Source organism: Naegleria gruberi (genome assembly GCF_000004985.1).
Source record: "Naegleria gruberi genomic scaffold NAEGRscaffold_36, whole genome shotgun sequence".
Lineage (NCBI taxonomy): Eukaryota > Heterolobosea > Eutetramitea > Acrasida > Naegleriidae > Naegleria > Naegleria gruberi.
This window is the reverse complement of record NW_003163291.1, coordinates 288,646-315,973: the sequence shown is the minus strand read 5'-3', so window position 1 is coordinate 315,973 and position 27,328 is coordinate 288,646. Positions and strand designations below refer to the sequence as shown.

The 27,328-nt window shown below is 34.6% G+C and overlaps 8 protein-coding genes, 1 non-coding gene and 1 pseudogene across 10 annotated transcripts; 6 read left to right on the top strand and 4 right to left on the bottom strand.

Moving 5' to 3' along the window:
• Positions 1–400: 400 nt before the first annotated feature.
• Positions 401–2,850, top strand: NAEGRDRAFT_80457 (uncharacterized protein; the record flags this gene model as incomplete). The annotated part of the gene is made up of 1 exon (XM_002675102.1): positions 401–2,850. The coding sequence occupies one exon, from the start codon at positions 401–403 to the stop codon at positions 2,822–2,824; it is 2,424 nt and encodes an 807-aa protein (XP_002675148.1). The 3' UTR covers positions 2,825–2,850.
• A 693-nt stretch (positions 2,851–3,543) lies between these two features.
• On the bottom strand, positions 3,544–9,193 carry NAEGRDRAFT_80456 (uncharacterized protein; the record flags this gene model as incomplete). Its single annotated transcript, XM_002675020.1, has 4 exons — positions 3,544–4,834; positions 4,909–5,242; positions 5,281–6,909; positions 6,984–9,193. The coding sequence occupies 4 exons, from the start codon at positions 9,191–9,193 to the stop codon at positions 3,836–3,838; spliced, it is 5,172 nt and encodes a 1,723-aa protein (XP_002675066.1). The 3' UTR covers positions 3,544–3,835.
• A 1,539-nt stretch (positions 9,194–10,732) lies between these two features.
• NAEGRDRAFT_69808 (uncharacterized protein) lies at positions 10,733–11,458 on the top strand (the record flags this gene model as incomplete). The annotated part of the gene is made up of 1 exon (XM_002675101.1): positions 10,733–11,458. The coding sequence occupies one exon, from the start codon at positions 10,733–10,735 to the stop codon at positions 11,456–11,458; it is 726 nt and encodes a 241-aa protein (XP_002675147.1).
• Positions 11,459–11,611: 153 nt separating this feature from the next.
• NAEGRDRAFT_t428 lies at positions 11,612–11,684 on the bottom strand. Its single transcript has one exon. It is a non-coding gene; the product is annotated as a tRNA-Asn (tRNA).
• A 98-nt stretch (positions 11,685–11,782) lies between these two features.
• Positions 11,783–13,159, top strand: NAEGRDRAFT_69807 (LRR_RI domain-containing protein; the record flags this gene model as incomplete). Its single annotated transcript, XM_002675100.1, has 1 exon — positions 11,783–13,159. One exon carries the CDS (start codon positions 11,783–11,785, stop codon positions 13,157–13,159), a length of 1,377 nt encoding a protein of 458 aa, XP_002675146.1.
• A 642-nt stretch (positions 13,160–13,801) lies between these two features.
• NAEGRDRAFT_69806 (uncharacterized protein) lies at positions 13,802–16,186 on the top strand (the record flags this gene model as incomplete). The annotated part of the gene is made up of 1 exon (XM_002675099.1): positions 13,802–16,186. The coding sequence occupies one exon, from the start codon at positions 13,802–13,804 to the stop codon at positions 16,184–16,186; it is 2,385 nt and encodes a 794-aa protein (XP_002675145.1).
• Positions 16,187–16,561: 375 nt separating this feature from the next.
• NAEGRDRAFT_69805 (uncharacterized protein) lies at positions 16,562–20,229 on the top strand (the record flags this gene model as incomplete). Its single annotated transcript, XM_002675098.1, has 4 exons — positions 16,562–16,939; positions 17,207–17,422; positions 17,484–17,739; positions 17,786–20,229. The coding sequence occupies 4 exons, from the start codon at positions 16,562–16,564 to the stop codon at positions 20,227–20,229; spliced, it is 3,294 nt and encodes a 1,097-aa protein (XP_002675144.1).
• Positions 20,230–20,495: 266 nt separating this feature from the next.
• On the bottom strand, positions 20,496–22,177 carry NAEGRDRAFT_80455 (uncharacterized protein; the record flags this gene model as incomplete). Its single annotated transcript, XM_002675019.1, has 2 exons — positions 20,496–20,564; positions 20,606–22,177. 2 exons carry the CDS (start codon positions 22,175–22,177, stop codon positions 20,496–20,498), a joined length of 1,641 nt encoding a protein of 546 aa, XP_002675065.1.
• Positions 22,178–22,903: 726 nt separating this feature from the next.
• On the top strand, positions 22,904–25,905 carry NAEGRDRAFT_80454 (uncharacterized protein; the record flags this gene model as incomplete). Its single annotated transcript, XM_002675097.1, has 1 exon — positions 22,904–25,905. One exon carries the CDS (start codon positions 22,904–22,906, stop codon positions 25,877–25,879), a length of 2,976 nt encoding a protein of 991 aa, XP_002675143.1. The 3' UTR covers positions 25,880–25,905.
• A 1,005-nt stretch (positions 25,906–26,910) lies between these two features.
• NAEGRDRAFT_t427 lies at positions 26,911–26,981 on the bottom strand (annotated as a pseudogene). Its single transcript has one exon. The product of its transcript is annotated as a tRNA-OTHER (tRNA).
• Between the last annotated feature and the right edge of the window lie 347 nt (positions 26,982–27,328).

The window sequence follows — 27,328 nt, the reverse complement described above, 5'->3', positions numbered from 1 at the left end:
GTTTTTTGGTGGTTATTAAAATCATGCAGTGATTCGAACTCACAAAAATTGTATTAATAAGGTAGCGAGTCCAATTTGGTTATAGCAGAAAATAGCCTGATGATGACTAGGATGATGAATTGTATTGTTTTTTCAATAATGATGTAAATAAGGAGGGAAGACTGGTAAGTCTCTATCATTAATAATAAATTAATTAATTAAATGATAAAGAAGAGAATAATTTTGTAAAAAACAGCAAGGCATTTTTTGAAGCACGAGAAAAAAAATATTTTGCTGTTGTTTGCCTTCATCCTCGAACAAACTCACACAACAATATAACAACAACAGTGAATTATTCGTAAAACAACATCAACAACACCACTCCCTTCTTCCGTAACGTGTAGTTAATAATATAAAAAAAATGTTCTCTGTCTGGAAACACGGTCTTTCAAAGACTACAACATTATTAGGAAATTCACTTCCTTCAAATTCTGTTGCTATTACCTCTCACTTGACTTCCAATCACATCCTCTTCAATGCTGCTGCTTCATCAACAATTAGCAGATCCAAAAAGGATGTTGCCGGTGGTAGAAAGAAGGATTTAGTAAAGAGAAATCAACAAAAGGAACACCAAAAGAGAATGGACCAAAAGAAGGCTGCTCTCGAACAAAGAAATAAGGAAAAGTTAGCCATGAAGAGAGCTTCTAAAGATTCAGAACTCGATAAACCAAAACCACCATCTATTGAAAAACTCTACCCAAAGAAGAAAGTTACAGGAAAATATATCGCTGAATTGGCTAAAACACCATCTTTGGCTGAATTTGTGAACACTAGCAAGAATATTGATGTTTCCAAGCTCTCTGAACAAACCGGATATTTTGGATTGAAACATTTCAAGGATGCTTCATCAATGAGAGATTCATTGGTTCTTGCTAAAGGAAGAGTTGATGATTTGGTTAGTAGTATAGAAAAGGGAGAAGATGTCTCTAGAAATACTCTCGAATTAACTAATTTGCGATTCTCTTACTTGTCGTCATTGAAGGCTTTTATTCAATTGCATCCATTTGAAGACCTTGCTGTTGCCGCTCAAGAAATCCATGATAACTTTTCACAATTCTTTGCTCAACGTGCTCTCACAAATGAAAAGTTCGGAAAGGCCACACAATCACTCGTTTTGGATACTCCACTCGCTAATGAAGTTAGAAATATTTATGGTGTGGAATCTAGCCGTGAAAAATTCACTGAAGCTAAGGAAGATTTTGAAAAGAGAGTTAAAGAATTGAACGATTATATTCAAACTCATGTTAATACTAAGGTTAGAGGATCTATGAGAATTTATGAACTTCCAGAAGCTCACAGCAAGTCTTTAAAGATGGAAGTTCAAAAGAAGAAGAAGTTTATTCTTCTCAACTTGGAAAAGGATTTGGAAGCTATTCTTACAAATGTTTCTGAAGAAAGTCTCAGAACCGATTTGTTTGATGAAGCTACCAAGAAATTCTTTACTGGTTCAGCTGATAATGAATTCAACTCAAAGGTTGCTTCCGCTATTGATGCTTCCAATGCTTTTGCCAAGACTCTTGGATATCAATCATTTGTTGAAATGAAGATTGCTACTGTCAACATGTCCAATAATAACGTACCAAAGGTTGATGACTTTGTTAAAGTTATTGGTCAATTGAAGGAACAAATCGATATCAAGAAGGAAGTTGAAAAATTGTCTGAATTGAAGATTACCAGAATGACTGATCCAGTTCTTAAGAGATGTTTCTACAACAAGTCAAAGCAAACTGCTGAAGATTTGAAGCTTTTCACTCCAGGTTTTGATATTATGCAATTGTCAAATCTCCACTATAACCGTGTTAGAGTTAATTACTTGCCATCTGATATTCAAAACTACATGTCATTGAGCTCTGTTTTGGACGGTTTAACAAAGACTGTTGCTTCTCAAGCTTTCGGTGTTGAGGTAGTTCCAGAAAAGTTGGCTCCATCTGAAACCTGGTCACCACTCAATATCAAGAAACTCAACGTTGTTTCAAATGGTAAGGTTGTTGGTCACATTTATCTCGATCTCTTTGAAAGAGAAAAGACTCAACATTTTGATGCTTATGCCTCTGATAAGGCTAAGCTCCATCCAATTTCTGGAGAAAACGGCTTGAAGAGTGCTGTTATTCAAATGAACTTGGGAGATCACATCTACAGTGTTTCAAACACACTCAATCTCAAACAATTCAAGAGTTTGTCTGGTGCTTTTGGTCAAGCTCTCTTCCACATTCTCAGCCAAAGTTCATCTGCTGTCTCTGAAACTAATCTCTTGTCCAAGGTTGTTCGTAAAGTTTTTGAAAGATTACCACAAAATACCGAATTCCTCTTGGCAAATCTTTCACACAGAGGTTCAAAACAACCAATACCTGAAGAATATGCCAGACAACTTTCTACAACTCCAACACAATATCCATTAGAATTAGTTCAACAAATGGTTTACTCTCTGTTCGAATTGGAAGTTTTCAAACCAATCGATGCTTCTCAAAGTACACCAATCGAAATTCTCTCCTCCATTGAGTCACGTTTTTGCAAGCCATACACACAATTGATTCCAAACATTTCCTTCTTCTCTAAGAGATTGTTCAACCTTGAAAGCCAACCATACTATTCTGAACTCTATACTGAAATTGTTGCTGCCCACATCTTTGCCTCAGGATTGTCAGGAAGTGACATGTCTAAATTCTCATCATCTTTGAAGTCTGTCTTGTCAACTGAAGCAGCTACTAAGCCACTCGAATCTATCACCAAATTACTTGGAGCTGATAGACCAGATGCTACTTTCTTTGCTAAGGAAATTCAATAAATATTTAAAATAAAGGTTATTTTTGTAAAGATTGAGATTTGAAATAATCGCACGTTTTTGAAATAGATGAAAAAAATGACAGAAATTATCAAGGGAATACCCGATCACATTCTTCTCTTTAATATTATTGGTGATTTTTTAATGATTTCATATTCGGGAAGGAATTTGTTGTGTGTCTGTAAAAGATTGAATAGATTAATAATGGACAATGATGATACCAATTTTTGGGAGGTTTCCTTTAGGAATTTGATAAAGTTTCATCAATACATAGATCATCCACAAGTGGAATGTGAAATGGCAGCCAACATGGCGAGCAGTTATTTACGAAAAAAAACAATTTCACGATATAGAAGTTTGGAGAATATTTACTTATATTCAAATGTTTGGATACTTAATTCGATGACTAAAACTGAAAGATATTTAAAATCAATGTTGAACAATTTGAATGCCACTCGAAAGGATATGGTCAATCAAGTTGCAAAGAAATTATTGCCAATCATTACTTTGAATATGAAACGAAGAAAAGTGATATATCATATAATGACCACATTCATGAATATACAGATATTTCAATTTAGTACCTTTACTAGTATACCAGATTTGAGAACATTGGATAGTTTCTTTTCACTCTGGGAACAAGTCTTACAGTATATTGAAACGAAACCATTTGGATTTTCGTATTTCATATTGGAAAGAAGAATTTGACACTTGCACATCACTTTTTCAAACAATTATCAGTTTATTATTTCACTGGGAAGCCCTTTTTTGAATTAGCTGAGAAATTTCACAACAATAGAGTCTATCAACTTTTCCATTCAATGCGAACGGATATCAACCCCACTGTTCCTCACAAAATGAGTGGTTATTCAACAATATGGACTACAAGTTTGGCTCTGTTATTCTTGTGTCCAGTAGGACGTAAGTGTAGTTACTATGGAATGGTACAGGAATAATTTAAAGGAATATACATCAAGCTATTGGTCCTGAATTCCAGCCACACAATGAAAGTGCTTATTGATTATTTCCGGATGATAATATTTCTCTACCTTTCATCTTCATGTAGCGACAAACTTGTTTTGGAATGTGTTGCAAAGCTGCTTCCACTGCCTCATTTACAGTTTCATGATCGTTCAATCTTACAAATGTTACACAACCACGAGCAGCTCTCAATCCTCTATATTGTAAATCAGTTGTTGTTGGAATGATGGTTTGAATTCTGTATTGGAGAGTTCTTCCTCCAGATCCAGAGGTAGAATTATTACTAACATAATCAGTGTTCGTATTGATAGATCTGTGAGTTTTGAATCCACATCCACTTCCAACTCCAATGACAATAATTGAGAGAGCAGCCTTATGTGAAGCCTCCACAAATTTGTAAATTGTCTCCTCAACATGAATAAAGTCATTCGGTATCAAGATTACCAAAATATTGTACAGAACTGGTGTAATATTCATCATGGTAGAACTATCAGAGGAGAGTGTGGAAGAGGTTGAATTTCTATGACCCATCTTTGACATTTGCTGTTCTCTGTAGAGATAGAGAAGAGTTTGGGCAATACTTTCCTCATTCTTCAAATTACAACTCAAATCAATAACATCAGAAATTACTGGATAATAATCATTTGGAGCATATTTGGAGGTTACTTTTTGTGATTCGAAAATGTTATTTTTGAAAAGACTCGATTTGCTTGCTGATTTCTTTTCACTTTCCATAGAGGAAGAGCCAACTATTGGTGATTTGCTTGAGAAACTGTTGCCTTGGTGGGTAAGTGAAGAGGTTGTTACCTTTGGAGAATCAATATAATTGAGGTGAATAAATTCTGGAGAGGACATTCGTTTCAATTTCTCATGTTTCAAACCATCATCATAGCTAAATCTATTGGCATTTGTCAAATCTCTGGTGCCCTTGTGAACGTTTGTCTCTGTGAAGGCATAATGACGAGTTTTGACACAATCTTGCATGGTGAGCTTGAAATTTCCACCCGTGCTCGAAATATATTGTCGATAAATCTATTAAATTCCAAATTATTACAAGAATTTTACAAGTGTTAATTGTAAAATTTTAAAATTTGTGAAAAACTTACTGGTGAAAGTTGATGAATTTTCAAAGGAGGATAATATCTTGGATATAATACAGAGTAAATGTAATTTTGTGACTTATCCTCAGAGCTTGCAGAGGCATTGTCATCTCTAAAATACATGGAAGAAGATGAAGTTTCCTCCTCGAGAAGGTCGTCTCCCTTACTGTACAAATTGAAAACTGGTTCCTGTGTATCATTTCCAAATCCAACCAAGTGGAAATCGGTCATATTTGGATCATATTGGAATATTCTCTTACTGATGCTGTCAATACATTGTTCATAGATGGATTTTTGTCCTTTTGGAGCAATGTGTAAATTTCCTTCATTTCTCGGCTCACTAAATTGTAAAGATTTAAAAAGTTAAATGAAACTTACGTATTATCTTTGGTAAAATCGAGAGCAAAGTAACATTTAAATCTCAATCCAGTTTTCATATAATCAAGGAATGTATAGGTCACATCCAAATCCGATTGTTCTTCAATAAAGACCTTTCTCTCCTTGACACTCTTGAATGTGAGAGATCCACTCTGAACATTTACTACAGTGAGAACCTTTCTTCTTCTGTGAACAACTGATGGATTATTTTCATCTTCTACTGGATCCATTCCTTGTGGAGCAAGTGTTTCCTCTTTGATAATGTGAATTCTACGATCGACTAGTAATTTCATTGTAAGAGGAGAAACTCTATTCGTTGGGGGTCCACTATTCGAATTGTTGGACTTTTCCTCTGATTCAAATGTAACATTTTTCAGGGATTTTCTTGTTTTCCTTGGTGTGGTTGTGCTATTGGTAGCTTCGGTGAGTCCAGAGCTAGAAATGTGGAAGAATGGTCCCAACAATAGATCATTATCCCCTTTGAGAGGTTTACTAGTGGAGGAAGAACTTGTCGATTCAGGTGTTGGAACAGAGGGTAAATCAAAGAATTTGATAAAATCAGTATAGGTAACTTCTGTTGCTCCAATTAATCTTCTGTAGTGACCTATGGTGGTTGTTCTGGTGTTTGATGATTTTTTTGCGTCAATTGGTGATTGTTTGTATTGTCGTGGTGACATTACATCCAAATCGTCATATTGTTGCTTGTCGATTGATACCCAATAAAACAGTTCGAATCTGAAGGTGATATTGGTGAATTCTAAAGTAGGTTTGATAGAAAATGGTTCAAAGGAGGGTGTTTTTGTGAGTTTGGTATTAGTTTCACTAGTGTAGAGCGGAATGAAAGATCCCAATTGATTCTTATCAGTGTAGAATTGTTGACTCACTACAAGGAAAGAATCCTTGTACTTCTTTTCCAATTTGGCTTGTATTTCATCAAAATCCAAATAAATTTCCTCAATTTTTGTTGATTTCTTTCTCTTTCTTTCGACTCTTAATTTCTTTCTCAGGAGTGAACCATCATTATTCATATCAGGAGTTACTGAAGAGCTCGAATCTGAAATGAGAGGAGACTCTGTTGTGGGAATATCATTGAATAAATCGAGAGGTGGAGCCAGCGAGAGTTGCTCCCTTACGGTATTTCCAAGATTTTCCAAAACTGAGAGTCGTTTCTCATTTCCTGGTGGTATGGATGCCTTGACTACCAAATCACAAAAGTGTTTCTTTTGCTTGATGAGTTTTCTTCGTATCATTAGCTGCTGACTTCCACAAATCTCTGCCAAACAACCCTCATAGGAACCTAGCACTTGATTTGTTCGTGTACTGATGAGTGCAAAGAGGAGTGGTGTAATCTTTTCAAAATTGAATGGTAAGGTAGCACTAGTTTCGAAATGGACAACATCAGATGTGATTTTACTCTTGTCTGATGAGTTGAATGATTCCAAATCGAGGAGGTTTACATTTTGAGTGTGAATGAGTGAAATCCATGCATAGGTATTGTTAGATTTCTTGACTCTGTGCAAGACATGTAACTGGACACAGAATGATTGATCATCAGTGGTTGAATTATTTTCATTTCTAAGATTGACCTTCTCTTGTTCTTCCTTGATAAATTCATCAATTCCCTTAAAACTATATTATAAAAAACACGAAAGTATTATAATAATTAGAAATGTTAAAAAATGAAAGTATAACAAATTACTTACTTGTCAATTGCAAAATGCAAGCAAACACTTGCATTAACCATCATATGGCTTAAACTTCTCTTTCTTCCCTTTGGTCTAAATTGAGGAGAATTTCCCTCAGTAAATGATGTCGATTTTTCAGAATCGATATCTTCAATAAGTGATTTTTGATTATTGTTAACAGAATTCAAATTAACTGCAGAGCGTGAAGTGAATGAAAATCTAGTTTTTGAAATGTGTTGTCGTGAGGGGTCTCCCTTTCTAGTCTCTTGTGGAGATCTTCCCTCCCTAAGAGATGGCAAATTTTGTGGAAGAGTCTCCTTTTCCTTCTCCTTTTCTTTGACCCAATCGGCCATCTTTCCACGACTTCCAATCAATGCAAATTGTAAATCCACAGGATTATTTGAAGAGGATTTATCTCCTTGTTCAGTGCTACTGTCAGTGGCTCGATTGAAATTACTAATGGCTCCATCTATGAGATCGTCCATTTCATCCTCTTCCTCATCTCCAATAATATCCTCACTCGTTCGTGTTTCATCATGTTGTTGTGACTGCTGCTGTTGTTGTTGCTCTTCATCATTGAGTGTCTCGGAGGTATCCCTCCTTGTATTCGATGATTTAGAATAGGTTCTATACCTAGGGCTGATTGGCAGCTGATAGGAAAGAATATCCTCCAACTGATCGAAAATTTCCGTACTATCATGTGAAAGAATATCATTTGCATTTCCATTACTCTGTGAATCTTCATCATTCTGTCCCAGAGCAGGTGAAGAGGGCGAAATGTTATTAATTCTCGCAAATGCACCATTGTTTTGAATGAGTTCCGACCACTTTGTGAATGACATTCCTTGTTGTAATCTTGAATTTGAATTTGAATCTGAATTATTCAATCGGTGATGTCTCTGACTTGGACTATCTGGATGTTGTTTACTGCCTCCTAATGAAAATGATGATGCAGACCTTTCTCTTCGTTTAAAAATCTTCTTCTTATCCGAAACTTCAGGTGTTTGACAACTAGCTGCCTGACTAGCTGCTGATTTTGCTTTTAATTTTGATAAATCCAATGAAAGTGGTTTAGTGCTGAGCGCAGTACTTGTTGGAAATGAAGGTGATAGTGGAGTTGTGGATGCTGTATTTGGAAATAGCATTAGATTCAACGACTTGTCAACTTGTGAAAATCCACCACCAAAATCTCCATTACCTTTTCCAATCACATTTGGTGAAGAGAGAGAAGGAGAACCACCAAGCATTGGAGAAGAAGATAATGCATGATGATGATGATCGTAATAACCCAGCAAATTACTTCCAATGTTATTTCTCATTCCCATCGGCAATGAAGGAGATTGAGTCGTGCTAACACTTCCAGAAGTTGTTGTTGTTGTTGCTGTTGTGGCACTTGTCAATAATCCATGCGGATGTTGTTGAGTGGCAGCTCCAATTAACATTAAATCACAGAAGGACAATGTTGGAAAGTCAGGATCTGTTGGCTGCACTGTTTCATTATAGTGATGATGATGGAGTTGTTGTTCTGTTTCTTCATCACTTGGTAAATTTTGTTGATTTCTATTCTTCCTCCTCAGTGATGCAAACTTTCTCTTCTTCTTCTTATCATTCTCCTTATTATTATTATTATTGTTGTTATTTGGTGATGAAGAGAGGATGGTTGATGTTGGAAAGACGAGCATTGATTTTCTCCTATCAGCATATGAAGGTAAATTATATTGATCATCATAACTTCCATAATTTGGTGTGGCCGAATTTCCTTCAATAATATTGAATAAATCATGATTAGCCTCATGTTCATTATTTTGCTTATTCCTGATGAGGGAGTGATATTGTTCAATGATGTGATTCCACTCATCGTCCATATCAGAGAGTGTTTTCTCATCATTATTATCAACGTTATTATTACTATTCAAATTATTCAAATTATTAATATTAATATTTCTTCCATCATGATTCTCATCAGCATCATCATTCCGATTATTCTTCTTCTTATTCTTAGAGTTTGATTTTCCTACAACACCTTGAGACGTTGTTGGCGCGTAAATCGTAGTCGGTGATGATGAATTTGTCGTTGGTGATGACGGAGAATGCAACAATGAAGGAGGTAACCAAGAAGAAACATAGGGAAGCGGTGAAGTGTTGTTGTTGTTGTGTTGGAGATGATCTTCATCTTCTGAAGAGGAGGAAGAAGGCGTTTTTGGCTGCTTCTTCTTCTTGGATGGCATTTTGGGGTTTTTTATTTTATTATTGAAGTTTGACAGGTTGAAAATGTATTAATAGGGTTTCAGTGTGAATAATGGCAACAGCTAGAGATGAAGGATTAAAACTTTAATGTTATGACTGAATCAGTATTAGAGTTATTAATCCATCCAAACAAAAAAACGTTAATTTTACAAATATTCTCAATCATATTCGAATAACTTGCTATCTAGTTTAAGCAACATCTTGATATTTCATTTTTCCAGTAAGTCCCTTAATGAGATCAACAGGTAACATGACACCATCTTTGAAAAGGAATGGCAAATCCTTCCAGAAAGCAACATGTGGAATAGTTTCCAATCCAGTCTTTTGCAATTTGAATTTCATCACTAGGAATCCAATGATAAAGTAAAGCGCAAGAGCAATAAGAGCCAATGTCATAATCAATCCTCCAAATCCGAATTGACGTAATGGCAAATCATCTCCTCCCGGAACTGGCATTGGAACAGCACCAGGACAAGCAATCTTTGAGGAACCACTGAATTGATAAGTGATAATATCACTACAATCTATTCGCACCCAAAGCAAGGATTAGGAAACGATTCTTTTTGGCTTGCTTTTCTCGTCGCACATGTTTTTTGTTTCACGCTAATTTTTTGTTTTAGCTCATTTCTTGCTTTAGTATCTTTCTGAGGTGTGTAGTTTGTAGTGCCTCCCTCTCTTGGTTCACCAGAAGTTGTGAGTGTTGGACGTTCAGGACCATTCACATCACAAGTCAAGGAGATTGAAAATTGTCTTGTTACACCATCTCCAGAAGAAATTCCAGAATGAAGAACTTTAACTCTCCCATTATCATCAGAAGGATTAAGGAGTGCATCATTGCAACAACAGCAAACAGACTGGAAGAATTTATTGATTTCATTTTTTTTTAAATTAGAAGTAAGGTCATGTTGTGAATCTTAGTACATTGTTACTGGTTAGTAGTAGAGAAATAGAGCTTGAAATTTTCTTCTTCGGAGATGACTTATTGAGTTTTTTTTTGAAAAATGTAGCTTGGAGTATTAAGAAATAACAATTTCAGCATGACGGAGTTTTAACTCCTTTTTGATTTATCAATTAGAAAGTTGGTTGTGCCAATAATAATTGTGAGTATACAATACAAACACATATCAATGTAATTGCATTTTCAATAATCAAAAATGTAACTGAATGCTGTATAGTTTGATTACAATATCAAAAAACTGTTTACTTCCAAACACAAACACAAATTACACAAATGGTATTAATCAATTGGTGATGGTGATTCGTTACGGATTCGTTGATGACTTATGGATTCGTGTTTGTGTCATTCAAACTTTACAATCATAAAGAGATTCGGCAAACTATTCATCTTCACATCAGCCGAATCCTAACTCCAACTGTCGGATGTCAACCATTTGACACGCAAAAAAACAATCGCTTTTCTCATTCTAAATTCACCCTTTCTAATGCATAAGCACGAATCTCACCAACAAAAAAAAGTGAAACAAGTGAAATTACTTTCGTCTACACAATAATAATACGAAATGAAGAGAAACAAAAAGTTATTTCAACTCTACGCTTCAACATTGTCAACAGAGAATGGTCAATTGACAACTGGCAGTCCTGCATCACCTACAAGATCAGAAGTTTCGTCTTCTAATGATTCGAATACTGTTTCAGCTCAAAGACAAACAGCTTGCGTTTCACCTCCAACCATTTCCACAACCTCAACATCCACCTCCATCACTCACAATCAACCCCAAACCAATTCTCCAAGATCTCCTCACATTAATCCAACAAATAGTCCACTTTCGAATAATCTTTCACATACCAATATTGCTAACTTACTCATGCCTTACGCACCAACCACAATCAAAACTACTAACACAGCCTCATTCTATCCAAGACCAGCTCATCTTTCTAAACTTTCACCTCCATCACCACTTGTTGGTAATAAGTGTACGAAACTTGTCTATTCGAATATTGTTGCTAACTTTCCAAATTGTCCTTCTTCACCAACAACAACTGTTACAACGACCACTACAGTAGAACATTCACCTAGTAGAACCTATTCGAATGTTCACTTTCCAGAAAAGGAAGACTTGTACAGTAAATTGTGGGATCAAATTGATTCATTCACTCTTCAGACAAATAACAGCAAGATACATAAACAACACAAGATGTCGAAACCTCACAAGCAATTGATCTCGACAAGGTCCTCCTCCACTACAAGACGAATGAAAATTTCCATTTCAGAGTTGTTGTGTTAATAAACAAAAGAAACTCCAAAATTTCTTAGCTCAAAATTGATTTTGCAAAAGAACCACTCCCTTATTGAAGAATATTCAGCTTAATTCTTCATAGTTTAGAACATTCTTCTTTGAAAAATATTTGGTTCAAAATGTCAGAAACAAAAATTACAACTCCCCCTGGTGGGCTCGAACCACCGACCTGCAGATTAACAGTCTGACGCTCTACCGACTGAGCTAAGGGGGATTACAACACGATTGCAGAACAATTAATCACTCACTTGAACAACTGATTCCATAAGCTTTCCAGTTGACTATTTCTTATTTGATAAATATTCAAAAAAAATGAGCAAACGAAATAGAAAAGTCTTTCAAGATGATCACAATGATCAATCGCATGTAGCCGACGATCAATTAATAATTAGCAATTTCCAATCAGAAAGAAAATTTAAAAAATTAAATTCTGATAAAGAAATATTGCCCGATGATGTATTGTATGAAATTTTATCTTTTCTTCGGGATGATTTTAGATTTATAGTGATGAGTTGTGCATTGGTTTCGAAACAGTGGTTGAATGTCGTGTTGGAAAGATGTAAATTTCTTTCATTGAAATGTGAAAATGAATTGACATTGGGAGGACGATTTTTACAAAATATTCAAAGTCTTAACGTGAACCAATATTTCAATACATTTGATTGCCATGTATTGGAGTTTATGGGATCGTTGAATAATCTTACTATACGTAGTAAGATTCGTAATGAAGGTGCCAAGTGCATTCCTCAATTGAAACAATTAACTAATCTTAATGTTGAGGACAATAAGATTGGTAATGAAGGAGTTAAATGTTTTAGTGAATTGAAACATTTGACCAATTTTAATATTCGTAACAATAAGATTATGGACGAAGGAGCCAAATATATTAGTCAAATGAGCCAATTAACTTGCATGAATATTGGCAATAATAATATTGGAGAACCTGGAGCTGAATATATTAGTCAAATGAAACAATTGACTAATCTTAACATCCATGGCAATCGTATTGGTGATAAAGGAGCTCGTCACATTAGTGAGATGGAAGGATTGACTCATCTGGATATTGGTTACAATAATCTAGGAAACCTAGGATCCCAATATTTAAGCCAAATGAAAAAACTGACCTATCTCTTTATTGAAGGCAACAGGCTTGATGAAAATGGTGCCAAATTTGTAAGCGAGTTGAAACAATTAACTATTCTATGTATTGGAGCAAATGGAATAGGTCCTAATGGAGCCAGATACATTACTGAAATGAAACAATTAACCGATCTTAGTATAGGTGGTGCTAAAATTGGTGAAGAAGGAGCTCGACATTTAAAAACAATGAACCAACTGACCAATCTGAACATTGGTTACAATCGTCTTGGATCAATAGGAGCCAAATTTATTAGTGAAATGAAACAATTAACTAGTTTGGATATTTTTTACAACAACATTGAAGATGAAGGTGCCAAACATATAAGTGAATTGAAGAATTTAAGAAAACTTGATATTGGTCGCAATAACATTACCGACGAAGGTGCCAAATATGTTAGTCAACTGAATCAACTCACTCATCTCTCAATTACTTACAATAATCTTAGTGATGAAGGAGCTAAATACATTAACACAATGACTCAATTAACTAAGCTAGATATTGGTGGTAATGCTATTAGTGATGATATCGAAATGATAGCTAATTTCTGAGTTGAAACTTTCAATTGTTGTTAACAATTTAATTTACTAAATTAGAACACTGTGGATTTACAATAATTCCCAATTTGCAAGTTTCCTCCAAAAATATTACAATTTTCTAAAAGCCCAATTCCCACCATGAACTCGACCACACATGCTGTCAAAATGTCAGAAGTAAGATCTCACAAATAAAAAAATGGTGACAGAGGCCTCGATGATGAATGCAAAGAATCAGAATAATCAGAGTAGTGGTGATTTATCGAATTTTTTAGTTTCACCTTCGACATCATCTGCACCTGTTGCAAATCGGCAACATTCGAATAATGAAATTGGAAAGACAGTTGCAATTTGGATTATTGGAGTGAGTTTGGGAATTTTATGTTTTCCAATAGTGATTGTGTTTGCTCCTTTCGTTCTAATTTATGTGATTATCAGAAAGTAGAGGAAGTTTCGAATAGAACAGTCATCCAACAACCCAAATTCTATTATGGAATTATACTTGCCTTTGTTATAGAATGGACACAGATAGTCGACTCTCTTTCCATTTTCTAATTCTTTTGTAAATTTTACCAATTTCCATTTTTAGAAATTCTCTAAAAACGTTTCATTCAAAAACTGAAAGTACATTTTTGTATTTTAGCCTTAGAAAATAAAATGAAAGATAAAATCATTGTTTCAGATTACTTTCATGAAGAGCAAGCTAAACAAAGTTTGAATTCTTCTACTTTCGAACAACCATCATCAAATTCGAATAAGAATTTCCAACGAATTGCCTCTCCAATTCAAATTAGTAACACCACCACTATTGAAGAAACCTTCTCCACAAGTCAAAGATTGAGTAATTCTCTTCGTGATTCGAATACTTGTTTCGGATTAGGTTACATGCCACTCAACAGCACAAGTGATGTTGGTTTCAACCAGTATCCAGTTTATTGTAATAATTTACTATTCAATCTAGATTCTGATTCATACTCCTCAGAAGATCCTTTATTGTTTAATTCACAACAATTAATTATTCCTGAGGAAGATTTGAAAGATTCGTCATCTTTCCAAACTAATCTCAAATTGGAAAGGTTAGATTCATGTGTTTCTGAGATTTCAACTTCCTCATCTGAATGTACTCAAGAAATTGAGAGATCTCCTTTAGAAGTCCAAATTCCAAAACAATCTCTATTCGAAATGGCTTATTCCTCATTTAGTTCAGATTGTGAAATGACTCCTCGTTCAGAAAGATCATCTCCTAGATTGTTGAATCCTAAAATGAAGAATAATGTAAGAATGAATCATTTGCCATCATTGGAAACTTTACGAAAGCAAGTCAATTGTGAATTGAACATCCATAATAGGAAAATGGAACAATTGATGAGTGAAGAACTTCCTTCTTTGAATGTTATCATGGCTGGTTGCTCATCAAGTGGAAAATCACAACTCAAGTCCTTGCTTTCCTCAGTTATGGAATTCGAAAGTGAACGAATTCTTCCAAACTCTGAATCATATCCTAAACTTGTTTTCAGACCAATTTATAGAAATTTAGATCATGGTACCAGAACCCACCAAGTCACACAAGACGAATCCCAACTTTCCTATTACAAATGGGATGAAAACATCTCCAGATGTTCTGTCATGTTTCAACCAATAGATTCTGACATTTCAGATCAAATCACTACTCAAAGAATTATCTTTACAGACATGCCAGGAATTGATTCTCAAGACCAATGTCCAAATTATTGTAAATTACTTTCACAATTATATGTTGGAATGTTTGCAAGTGAAATGAGCGACAAGATGGTTGAGTATGGATTCGAGAATATTAAGGCAGGTGGCAGGATTCAACAAGTGATGTGCCATGATTTGGTAATGCTAACCATTCCAATTGAATTTAATGAAAAAGAATTGCAAATTACCAAATCAATTCAACACTATTTAGATTCGAAAGGAATTCCATATTTGGTAGTGGCCACAAAAACTGATTTAGTTGGCAATGACAGAAATATTCTTGATAAAAAGAGAGAATTGGCCAAGCATCTCAAGATGAGATCATTCGATATTCTCACCATTGGAATGTCAGGAAAATCCAAAGAAGGAATTGAAGACTTTGAATTAATTAGAAATGATCTTCATAAGGAAAGTATGCTCGTACTTCGTCAATTACTTCTTCAATTCAATAAGAAGAGAGATTTTATTGATAAGTACAAGATGAATCACTGTGGTTTGTCTCCAATTGAAAATTTCATCAAGTCAACTGCAATGAATTTGCTTTACTATTGGTTGATTCTTCATAAGGTGATTCATTGGATAGTTATTGGTCCTGATGGAAGTGCAGATGAGCAACAACAAGTTGCAACTGAGGATGAACCAATGATTCATCTAGAAGATAAGAAAGAAAGTGACAAGATTATATTCGAAAAGAAACCTGAAACAGAAACCAAGATGATGATTCCAAAGCATCGTGATGAAATAATCTGCAATTCTGTTTTCATTCCACCTCTCCAATTTCCACCAGAACAACCAAAAGAAATAGTCAATCCTCCTTTCAGAGCTAGTGGACCATCCAAACTTTCCATTGTGAAATTCCCGCCAAAACAAGAATTGATTTCAGATAAAGTTTCAAATCCGAAAGAAGTTATTCAACATTTGAAAGAAGAAGAGAAGAGTCCATGTGAAGTAATTAATTACGAATTCACTTCAGAATCTGAAGAATCTGACGCAGACGACGAAGAAATTTTAAACGAAGACGAATGCATTTACTATACGAAACCAAAAAAGAATCAACAACATGAACACCACCATAACCTCCACGATGATCATTCTCAACCAATTATCATTCCATCCAACCATGATACTGACCTAGCCGCATCCAATTCCAAGCACGATGAAAGACACGATCAAGATTACCACGATGAAGATTGTTCTGAAGAATCCTCAACTTATTATTTGTGTTCTATGAGAATTTTCCAATGTTTGGTTGTTTCTTTATTGTTTGTTCTGGTTTTCCAATCATTTGCCTTATTTGCTTTCCAACATTTATCTTCAGTTTAATTATTAAGAAAGAATGAAATTATAGAGTTTTTGTGAGAAAATAAAGTGAGTTATTATTTCAAAGTGAGAGTGTGCAATAATGAATTTTATTGAAAGGCAGCTTGTGAACTGTTATTCACAATTTTCAAAGCACATTTCTCACTATGAATTAAGAGCATTCTGCCAATTGACAACATGCATATTTGGAACAGAAGATGGCTTCTTAAGAATTAACTAAAATCCTTCATTGACAGATTATCTCTCTAATTTAAATTCCTTTTCTCCAATACTATTGTAATTATTTTACAAGAAACCAAATTGCAATTCTCTTGCATCTTTGAAATTCTTGTGAGATTTCTTTAAAAATTATCAAATTTTTTATTATTTAAAAAAAAAATGGAATTGGAGAATATTAGTATTGCTGCAGAGTTAAGTTCCTCCGATCCAACAAAACAGACCAATGCCCTGCTGATTCTTCATCGTCTCTATACAGCCGGAAAGGATATACAAAATTATGTATCTACTGTGATTAATGCTGTTTTGGTCAAGACATCCGATCCATTGGTGAAGAAACTTTGTTATCAGTTAATTAAAGGATGTGCCATAACGAGTAGACACGATTGGAATTTTGTTATGAAAGTTGTAGTTGATGATATGACCAATTCATCAGCAAATCCTGATTTGTGTGTCTGGGCTTTTAGAACAGTGGTTGGTTTGTGTGGTATTAGCACTCAACTTCAAGAGTTTTTCGTAAAGAATCGTAGACAAATAGAAGTATGTAGTTAATTTATATGTGCAGATTGATTGGAGAGCGTACTTTGATCATCTTTTAAATTTGATAATTAATTCATCATCTATCACTCTAACAACTCATCAAATTATTCATCATCATCAAATAACACATCTTTTGGATCATACGGATGATGTGAATATAATAACAATGTTAAACAAACAATACTTGGAATATTCGTGTTTTGATAATATATTAATTATTATAATAATAATACAAAATAATCTTCATCATCATATAATGATAAATAGGAATGTCTTTTCAAGTATGGATATGATCATGTTAGAATTGCTGCTCTTCACTTTTTAAAGTGTTTGGCAATTTCGTTGAGACAATCCGAGACTTTACGATCAACAGCTTTCCAACAAAATACAAGTGAATCATCAACAGCAAAGTATTTCTCTGATTGGGTGATTAAATCTATTAAAGATGATAATCAAGAAATTGCATTTGTTGGATTTGAAGTGGTAGGTTTATTATATTGTTGTGATGATGATGATAATAATATTGGGTGTGTGTGGAATTTAGTTGAGAGAATTTATTTGTGGAGATTGTGCTCGTCATCTTCATGCGGAATCTTTGCCAATTTCTGTCACCAAGGAAAGTATGCAATGGATTGCTGCAATGAAGCCACATTTTACCATCCTCTTGTCAAGACTCAAGTGTATGGATGTGAGAAGAAGATACCCTGCCTTGAGACCAATTACTTTCATTTCATTATATTTACAAGACGAATATTCACATCAACAATTATTGGATCGTTCCAATTCATCCTTTGATAATGGTAGGTTTTGACAATAGTGTAATTATAATTATTATTGTGAAAATAGTCATGATTAGTGTAACAAATGTTTTGAGACCAATGCTTCAAAGTGTTGAATGTGCCACAGTTTTGGAAACAGCACACTGTATCTTATTAACTGCTATGGATAGTTCAATGACAAGCGATTTGACAGCTTGTACTAATAATTTAATTGATGATGCAACAAATGCCTATCTTGGACTTTTATACAGAGAAGAATCATCCTTCTTCTATGATGATCTTATGAAAGATATTTGTTCAGTTTTAAATACTGTTCGTGATAAGTATACTGTTTGTGTGAAACTTGTGGAACATATTTTGAAAGTTAGTGACAACGTAAATAGAATGTACATATTATCAAGTGTAGTCAGAACTCTTATTCAATGCAGTATTAACACAAGAACAAAACAACACTTCCTCAAACTTTTAGATCAATTGAATGAACCTGTTGAAATTGACCTCTTCTTGAGAGAAGGGTTCATTTCCAAGATTGTAACTGTTCCAGAATCACAATTTGAAGAACAAATCAGAAATGAACTTCTCTTCTGTTTGTGTCGTGAATACTTGACTCAAAAGCCATTTACACCAAAGAATGACAATAATGTTGAAAAGAATACAGACTCTGCCATTGATTATTCACTCATTCATGCTTGGTTGGATGTTGGAATTGGCATTTGTGAATTTGCAATGAATTCTCTCACGTGGAAAGACTCTAATGGGTTAATTGCAAGTATTTCAGAGTTCGCCCTCGTTTTGACAGATTTGTGTGGAGAATCCTACACATCATTCAATACAAATGAAGATCAAAGAAAGAAGATTCAAAAGATTTTGAACAAGTGTTTGGATATCATTCTCAAGATGAAGACTGAATTTGCTGAAGTCATGTCCATGTGTATTCTTAGTAATTATGTTGAATTACAAAAACAAGCTGCTGGAAGAGAAAGTGGTGATTTGGTATTTGACCATACCAGATTTATGATTTCTTCAACTCTTAAAAACTCTGGTGGAATGTCCAGTAAGGAAAAGATTGAAACTCTCCTCTATTGTTTACTCAGTGTTTGTTTGAGATTTACTCCAAAACTTAGAGATACTTTTGAATATTTGAAAATGTTGATGGAGAAACAACTCGATACTAGGGATGATATTGCCGATTTGATCAGAAAAACTTTATTGAAAGTTGATTATGCTATGAAGTACAATATAACAAGAGATAATGCTTCCAAGTCAGATATTGAACTTATTTATGGTAAGGTATTTAACAAGGATCACCCAATCTTCAAGTCATACTACTCGGAAGAAGATGAAAGAATTCTCACCTCCTACATTGAAGGCATTCAACAACTCAACTCTATTATTTCAAATTTGCACGAACAAGATCTCTACCAACTCAAGAAGGGTAAACAACTCTTGACAGCCACCTCAGCCAATACAAAGATTAGACAAACTAACATTGAATCCAAGTTCCACTCTGTAATTATCTCCCAACCAAGTGATCCTATCTGTGTAACAGCTTCCTACTCTGTTATGCCTGACTCATATACTGTATTCCTCCACGTTAAGGTACATAATAATTCACCATGTGATATTTTCAAAACAACAGCCGAAGTTGGCCTCGAAGGTCCACTTACTCTCTTTGAAAAGACTCAACAAGCATCAAGTAATATTGGTGACTTGTCTGTAAATCAATCCTATGAATTTGATTTGGAATTTACAATGTCAGAACTTGGACACTATTGTTTTAATATTATTATACAATGTACACATCTCAAGTCCTCAGGAACCATTGATCTTTTGGATGAAGGCAACAAGCAAGAAGGACTTGTAACAATTAGATGCCAACCATTCAAGATCAAAATGGCTCACGTTCTCACAAAGCCAATTAATTTACTTCATGAAAACTTTTTGACATTGTGGGAAAATTTCGAGTCTTCTTTCCACCTTAAAATGGCTATTCCAAAGATTGAAGGAACTGGTAAGAACAAATCAACAATTGTCAAAGCTAAGGAATTCATTTCACAATTAATGTCAGGTTTACATTTTTGTGAAATTCAACAATTGGATGAAGCCACCAAGGTGAAACAAGATGACTCAATGTTCCAATTTTGCTTTGCTGCCAGATCTATTTTCAAAGACTATGTATTATTGGTGGTGTTCGGTTATGCTCACCACAATGGAGAACATATCTTGTGTGACTTCCAATTCAAGACTAGTTCAGAGCCAGTTTACAGTTGTTTACATGCTGATAAATCTCCTTGGTTCCAAGATTTGGTAGATGCCAATTCACACTTTTATGGAGACCGTAGAGTATTTGTCATTGATCCAGAATCATATGATAGATCCTTCTTTGATATTACAAATCAATTTGTATTTGATAAGGTTAGAGTCAATGTCATGAAGAAGTACAATCTCAATGCATCAAAGCTTAACGTCCTATTCTTGAAGAGATGGGATTCGACCCGAATTCAAGAATAATATTCCAATGAAGAATAAATAACTTAATTTATTGAGAGGATTGTTGGATGGTGGTTTGGGGGAAGAGACGTTCGAAAAGAAGAGGTGAAGAGGAGGAAATCTTTGCTGATGGAAGGGCCAACTCAGTAAGGTAATTCAAATTTCTAGCCAAAGGTACAATTGACTTGTTAATAGACCAATACTTGTCACACCCTGTGAGGGAAAGTCTGGCAAGATTTAACATTTTTGTTAAAGAGGTCAAGGAAGCATCGAGACTGCAACATAAATTATCCTTGCCATTCATAATCTCGAGATCTAGCTCCAAGTCTTGCAATTGTTGGGAACTGATGGCAAGACTATCAATGATTGATAAAAGGCCTTTTCCAGATTTGACTACTAATTTTTCTAGCTTTCCATTGGTACTTTTGATAAGAGAATCGAATGTTGACTGAGAGATTGCTTTGGAAGGCGTAACTTGTTGAATTTGAAGTGATTTAAGATTGTTGAAACGAGTCTCTGCAGAAACTCTAATATTATCGCCTATTGGAGCATCCAATGCTTCGAGATTTGAACATTTGGAGAGGAATCTGAAACCAGACTCGCCAAGAGTATATCCAGGAACTTGAACTGAGAAGTGTTTAAGGGCGTGGCCCATTTTTGAGAGAGATAGCTTGCCTAAAATTTCATCTAACAAGTTAATGGCCTTTGCCCTTCTGTGGCACTGTACTGAAACAGCTTCTAATTCAGGAATACGAGAAATGATATCCAAAATTCCTTCTTCAATAGGATCCACTTGTTCGCATAAAATATCAAGTTTTTTGAGGTTTGTCAATTTGGAAAGGAGGTCTGGAAGTTGCTTGCTCTTGAGTTCAATTCTCTTACATCTCAAACTGAGTGTATCAAGTTGTGACAGTTTTGAAATAGCTTCCAATAGTGGAGAGTTTAGTAAATTTACCTCAACTAGAACTAATTCTTTCAGGGAAGTTTGTTTTTCAATAAAGTCAATATCATCATTGATTGATCTTTGGTCCTTTTGAGAAAAGGAAACCATAAGTGCTCGTAATTTACAATAATTTTTTAAAAAGTTCAAGGAGGTAATGTTGGTGCAATTGAGGAGATTCAATTTCTCAATTGTTGGGCCACCCTCGGAGGTTAAAAGTTGGGAAAGACATTTCGGAGAAATGGAGGACTGCATCAAGTGCAATTGTTTAAGGTTGGTCAAAGATCTAAGGCAGAGAAGAGAATTGTCAGAGACTGAAGTAAAACTCAAATCCAAAGCTTCAATCTTACTTCCAATAAGACTATCAGAAGCTTGGAAAAGATACTTGATTCCCAAGTCTGACACATATCGATTTATGCTCAAGTTTAGTTCCCTGATATTTCTCAGACCAGTCAGACTCTTCAAATGATCATCAGTGAGGTTACATCCACTCAAATCCAATTTCTCAAGTTTGTTCAACTTGGTCAGTCCTCTCAATGGATTGATATCAGATTCTGTAAGATTGTGACACATTGGAATATGAAGCTCCTCAAGATCTGGGCAATATTTAGACAGCTGCACAAGTATTTGGGGTGTTATCAATTTTGTATTCTTTTGTTCCCAGTAAGAAGCTGTGACTTTGAACGATTTCAGGTTTGAGCCATGTCTTGCTAAGAGTTTTGGAAATAATTCCGAATCGAATTTTTCAATATTCTTCTTATTATTTTCCAATACAAACCCCTCAACATTGACACACTTCCTCCATTGTTTGTTGACAAGTTCCATTGATGATTGTTCTTGGAAACTACAAAAACTGAGAATTCTTCTCAAGATTACATCCTCCGATGAGATTTGTTTCCACCCTACAACTTCCTCAACTGAATTAACCTTTTTTAAAACAGCGACATCCAACTCCTCCATCTTTAAATTGTCACAATGTTCTTCTTCAATCCTTGTTGATGAAGATTCTGATTGAGGATGAGAAGACATTTTTTTTTTAATTGTTGTATTTTAGAAAACTACAATTTTGGCGGGCAAAACTTGACTTGTTCTTTAGAGGGTATTAAGATAATGCTGAACAAGTATTAAAAAGAAAGATGTGGTTGGGTAATAAATGAGTCAGAATAGAATTGTGTATTCTTTGAGTATATAATTAAATATCAAACTACAATAAACAACTTTGTAGATAATTCATTACAGTTCACTTAAATTATCCTATACTTACAGTTCATATTAATTCATTTTCACTATTTGACGTAAAATTAATTCAACCTCAGTTCATTCTTCTTCATCATCCAAGTCAAAGTTAAACCTCATCAACAACTAATTCTACTACTCGTTGCAACTGATAGTTTACTGAAGCCACTCTTCAGTCAACCAATATTTTTGGAAGACTTGTTGGCTTTCAGGTACGCTCTTCTCCTTCAGTTTCTTTCATTAACATGTTTGTGTTTCAGTTCCGAAGCAATAATTTAATCCATCACAACATTATAAAAAAAAGACAAGATTTGAAGTCTGTGTCCAACCAACAACACCACACTCCAACAACAAAGAATTTGAAGAGATCACCTCTATCCACAACCTAGGTATAATATACTTATATTGAGTGATCCTTTTTAAATTATATAACCTGCCTTGCCTCGGTACCAATTCATCATCCTCTCTCTCCTATATCCTTATCTTTATTATTTTCTTCCTATTACCATCATCATCATCATGAAGTGCTTTATGAAAGTATCAAATTGTGACCACAGAAAGGCAGATTGTGTGGGTTTTGTCGATGCTCATCCACCATCACCTTCTGTTGATTCTGAAGAAATCACCTGGTATGAAAATCAAAAAGTTCTCATCAATGCCATTGTCGAAAATCCAAATCCTAACATGCGATACATGATTCTCTACAAGAATGCCGAACAAAGTCAAAAGGAAGTTGTTGTAGCCACCTTCTCACCACAATCATGTGAATGTGTGGCAGAATTTGTATTAGATAGACAAATCAAGGTTGCTAATAAGAAGCTGAAAATTGTCTTTGAATTAGTACAGGAATCACTCACCAACAGTCCTAATAGTTTAAATTCATCATCAACAACAACCTCATCAACATCAACACAACAAATGATGAGATCAATTCTATTGAGAACAACAGGTATTTACGTCCTGACCGAGAGATCCTATTTTGCCAATAAGAAGACACAAAAGAAGGTACAATCAGCAGCAACTATGCAAGATGTGCCTACCACTACAACTAATATTGTTCATAATCAAAGTACTGCAAATTCACCATCATCTTTTAAGAAATCAAATTTGGCAACTCCTTACGTCATTCCACAACATTGTTATCAATCAAGTCCATCTAATTCAATGTCACCAACAAATTCTGCTAGCAGTAATGAATACATGCAAGATAATATTTCTCCTTCCTACAATAATAATCAGTACTACCAACAACAACCTCAATATCACCAACAACCACAACAACAAATGCAACAATCACATTATGGTTATCCTTCTTCTCCATCCTCTGGTGGTAGTATCTCTAATGCCATCCCTCAAAACAAACTCGCTTCCATGTTTAATTTATCACCAGAAAAAGCTGAAGAACTATTCAAAATATGTTCATTGATTTTCTATCACGATATTGCAAATACAATGCCAGAAACTGTTTGGATTAGACCAAGTATGGGTATTGAAAATACTCTTGTTCAAGTTGGATTTAATTATAATAATTTACCAAAACCTGAGGATTGTGTTGGCAATATTCAAGTATTTTTCGATAGTGGCTGTGAAAAACCACTCGATATTTTGGAACCTTTCAATATTGAATTGAGAAATGATTTTGGATTTATTTCATTCCTCATTCCAAAATATAATGGTGGTGATCTTTCTCGTAGAGTCAAACTGTATCACAAGAGAAGAATGCAACACTTCTCTGGTGAAGTTGGTTTTACCTATGTACCTCCATCTGTAGTTCAACAAATTGTACTAGATACTCAGGGATCCGGTGGTGGACATGGCTATGGAAATGACTTTTTCAATAATTTCGATGGATCCTATGGAGGAGATGGTAATAATGGCGGAGGAAGTAGTAGTGGTGGAAGTTCTAATGGAGATGGTAATCAAGGTCATTACAATTCAATTTCTGATACTGATTTTGAATTCTTTGCCAATTTCCCACTTCATCTCGCATTTGCCAGAGGTGACTTTGAATCAGCATGCAATGTTATTAATGAGAGAGGTTTACCATGTATTTTGGAATCAGTTGAAGGTAAACTCTGTTTGGACCTCTCTGTCAAGTACAATAGACGAGGATTCAATGAAAGAATTGTTTCATACTTGAAGAGATTGATCAAGAAGGAACTCGAAGGTATGGGATTCCCATTCGATGATGAAACTGACTTGGCTCAAGCTTTCAGTTCATTGAATATCAAGAAGCCTCAACCTTCAAAGGTTCAAGAAACTTCCATTCCAGAATGTGCCTTCCTCAACTATGACAATAAGGAGCTGACCAGATGGATGAGAGACGTTTTCATTTCTGATAGAATCATCTCACTTCTCTCCAAGAAAAAGTTGACTGGTAGAAAATTATTCGAGTATGGCAAGAACAAGCTTATTCAAATGGGTTTATCTTCTGGATCTGCTTTGAGAATTATTAATGCTGCCAAACAAGAATGTGAAAGACAACACGTACAAGAAACACACTTTATCAATAAGGAATCAACCATGAAACTTGTAGAAGAGTCTGAACTTGAAAAGTTGACCGAAGGAGCCAAATCCAACCTCTCCAACGTTATTGAAAAGTTAAAGAGATTGAAGGCACCAATTGCATCTCAATATTTTGAAACTATTGGTCTCGATTTGATCATGAAGGATAGATTCATTGCCAAGTTCTTCAAGAAGACTCTCTCAAAGAAGACAACCATGAAGACTCAACAACAAATGGTCTCTCAAGATTCAACATTTGTCAAAGTCAAGGTTGCCATCTATGATTCTAGTCTCACACAAAAGGATTCCTCCCTTGAAATGCCAACTGATATTTCTGTTGCTGTTATTGTTGGTCCATACTTTATTGAATGGAGAAATGACTTTGCAATGGTGAGAAGTGAAGATCTTTTAGATTCTGCTGTAACATTTGATATTGCAACTGTCTATGGTATTGACACTGTTTACTCAACAGTTGAAAAACTTGCCAAGATGTGTTGTGAATGGAATTCGACAAGACTCTTCGATGCCAAGACATGTAACTCACAACATTTCGTTTCCTCCCTCATTGATGTATTAGAATTGAAGAAGGAGTATACCGAATTTTTTGGAGAATCATTAACCAAGTCATGCCTCAAGAGTTTATCAAAGGGTGAGAATGGTTTCAAGGTCAGCCTCAAATCCTCACTGCAATCTCTCTTCACAACTAATACTTCAAGTTCCAAGAAGGATGTCATCTTTAAGAGTTTGAAAGATCTCCATCAATTCTATGAAACTGTAAAGAATGGAAATCCAGAATATTTTGAAACACAAGAAGGCAAGTGTGATTTGAAACTTTTCAACCTTTTCGAAAATTCCTTGATAAGGTCGAAGAAGTCTCTCCCTCCACAACAAGTTGGAACAAGTGCCTCTGCAATTAAGAAACTTTTTGAACTCAATCCACCAAAGTTGCAACAAGGCATTGACTATAACATTAACAAACTTACCCTGTAAATAAAGTATTTTTGAGATTTTTTGTCAATTTCAAGTTTAATATTTTATCAAGTTCATACAATTAGGATAAGGATTATTTGGCTTGTTGATGTGGGAGAACTAATTGAACTCAAGAGCAGCAATAATATCAGTCTAAAGGTTTGCTATGGAGTCAAAACTGCGTTGATTATCTCACTGAATATAAGTCAACTGGTAATTTTTCAGAATACTGTAGAGAACTATGTCTACTTATTGTGATATAAAATAATAAACAAAAAAGGGAGAACTTAAAAACTTTCTTGCGTCGACCGGGAATTGAAATTTCCTTTTTTTGGAATCATTTAACTTTTAATTTTATGATGGAAATATGAATGTTGTATTTTATTATTATTCATGATGTGAAACATCACGTTGAATTCTGTTCATTATTTTTAATTCATGATGTGAAACATCATGTTGAATTGTTCTTCAATTTTTCATTGAATGTTGTTCTTTCATTGAATGTTGGAAATATTGGAAAGTTGGAAATAAAAGTTGGAAGTTAGGTAACGGGTTATGGAATTACCTAATGTGGAAATTGAATTCAATTTTGAAATTGAATTAATACAATGTTTTTTAAATTATTATTATTTAAATGTATTTCACACATTAATTTTGATAATGTAATATTAAAGATATTGATGATTGGGTATAGGGAAACGGAATTTCCTAATTGGGAGTCATCACAATAAAATTTATTATTTATTCATTGATGATGTTCACAAACTTTGAATTAACACATTACATGATGAAACAGTTCAAAACATTATATTACAAAATTAACATAGAACATTAACCATCGGGTAACGGAAATTGACACATAATAAACAAATTGAATATTAACCATCGGGTAACGGATTTTAATACATGTACTAGTATGTTGACAATTTGATAATTGGTCGACGCACACAAATTTGAACAAAAAGAATTAATATTAATAAAAGTAAAATCCTACATAGAGTTGGAGAACGGGAAATGAAATTCCCAAATTGAAACACAATCACAATAATTCATACTATCAAAATGAATTGAACCCGGGTCACGGCGATGGCAACGCCGTATTCTACCACTAAACCATCGACGCTTCACATTCATAATAAATGTATACTCCCAAAGTAACAAAAAGCTTTGGTACCACGTAAGCTGGGTTGGAAAAGATTTTGTGTCATGTCTTACCAGCATCCATTTCTCATTAAAAATTCAATTTCAGAATCTGACTTCACCCCCTGAATGGAAATTTCGCTACGACCATATCAATCTCCTCCTTAAACACATCCACCACCACTTGAAAGTAGTTTAGTAATAATTTTCTTGCTACGCTTGCGAGTTTAACTATAATCGGTAGGCATAATAGAGAGTGAATATTGAATAAGTTAAATAATTTATTTGTTTTAATTATTTGAACAAGTTGATATTTAAAACCTAATTTAA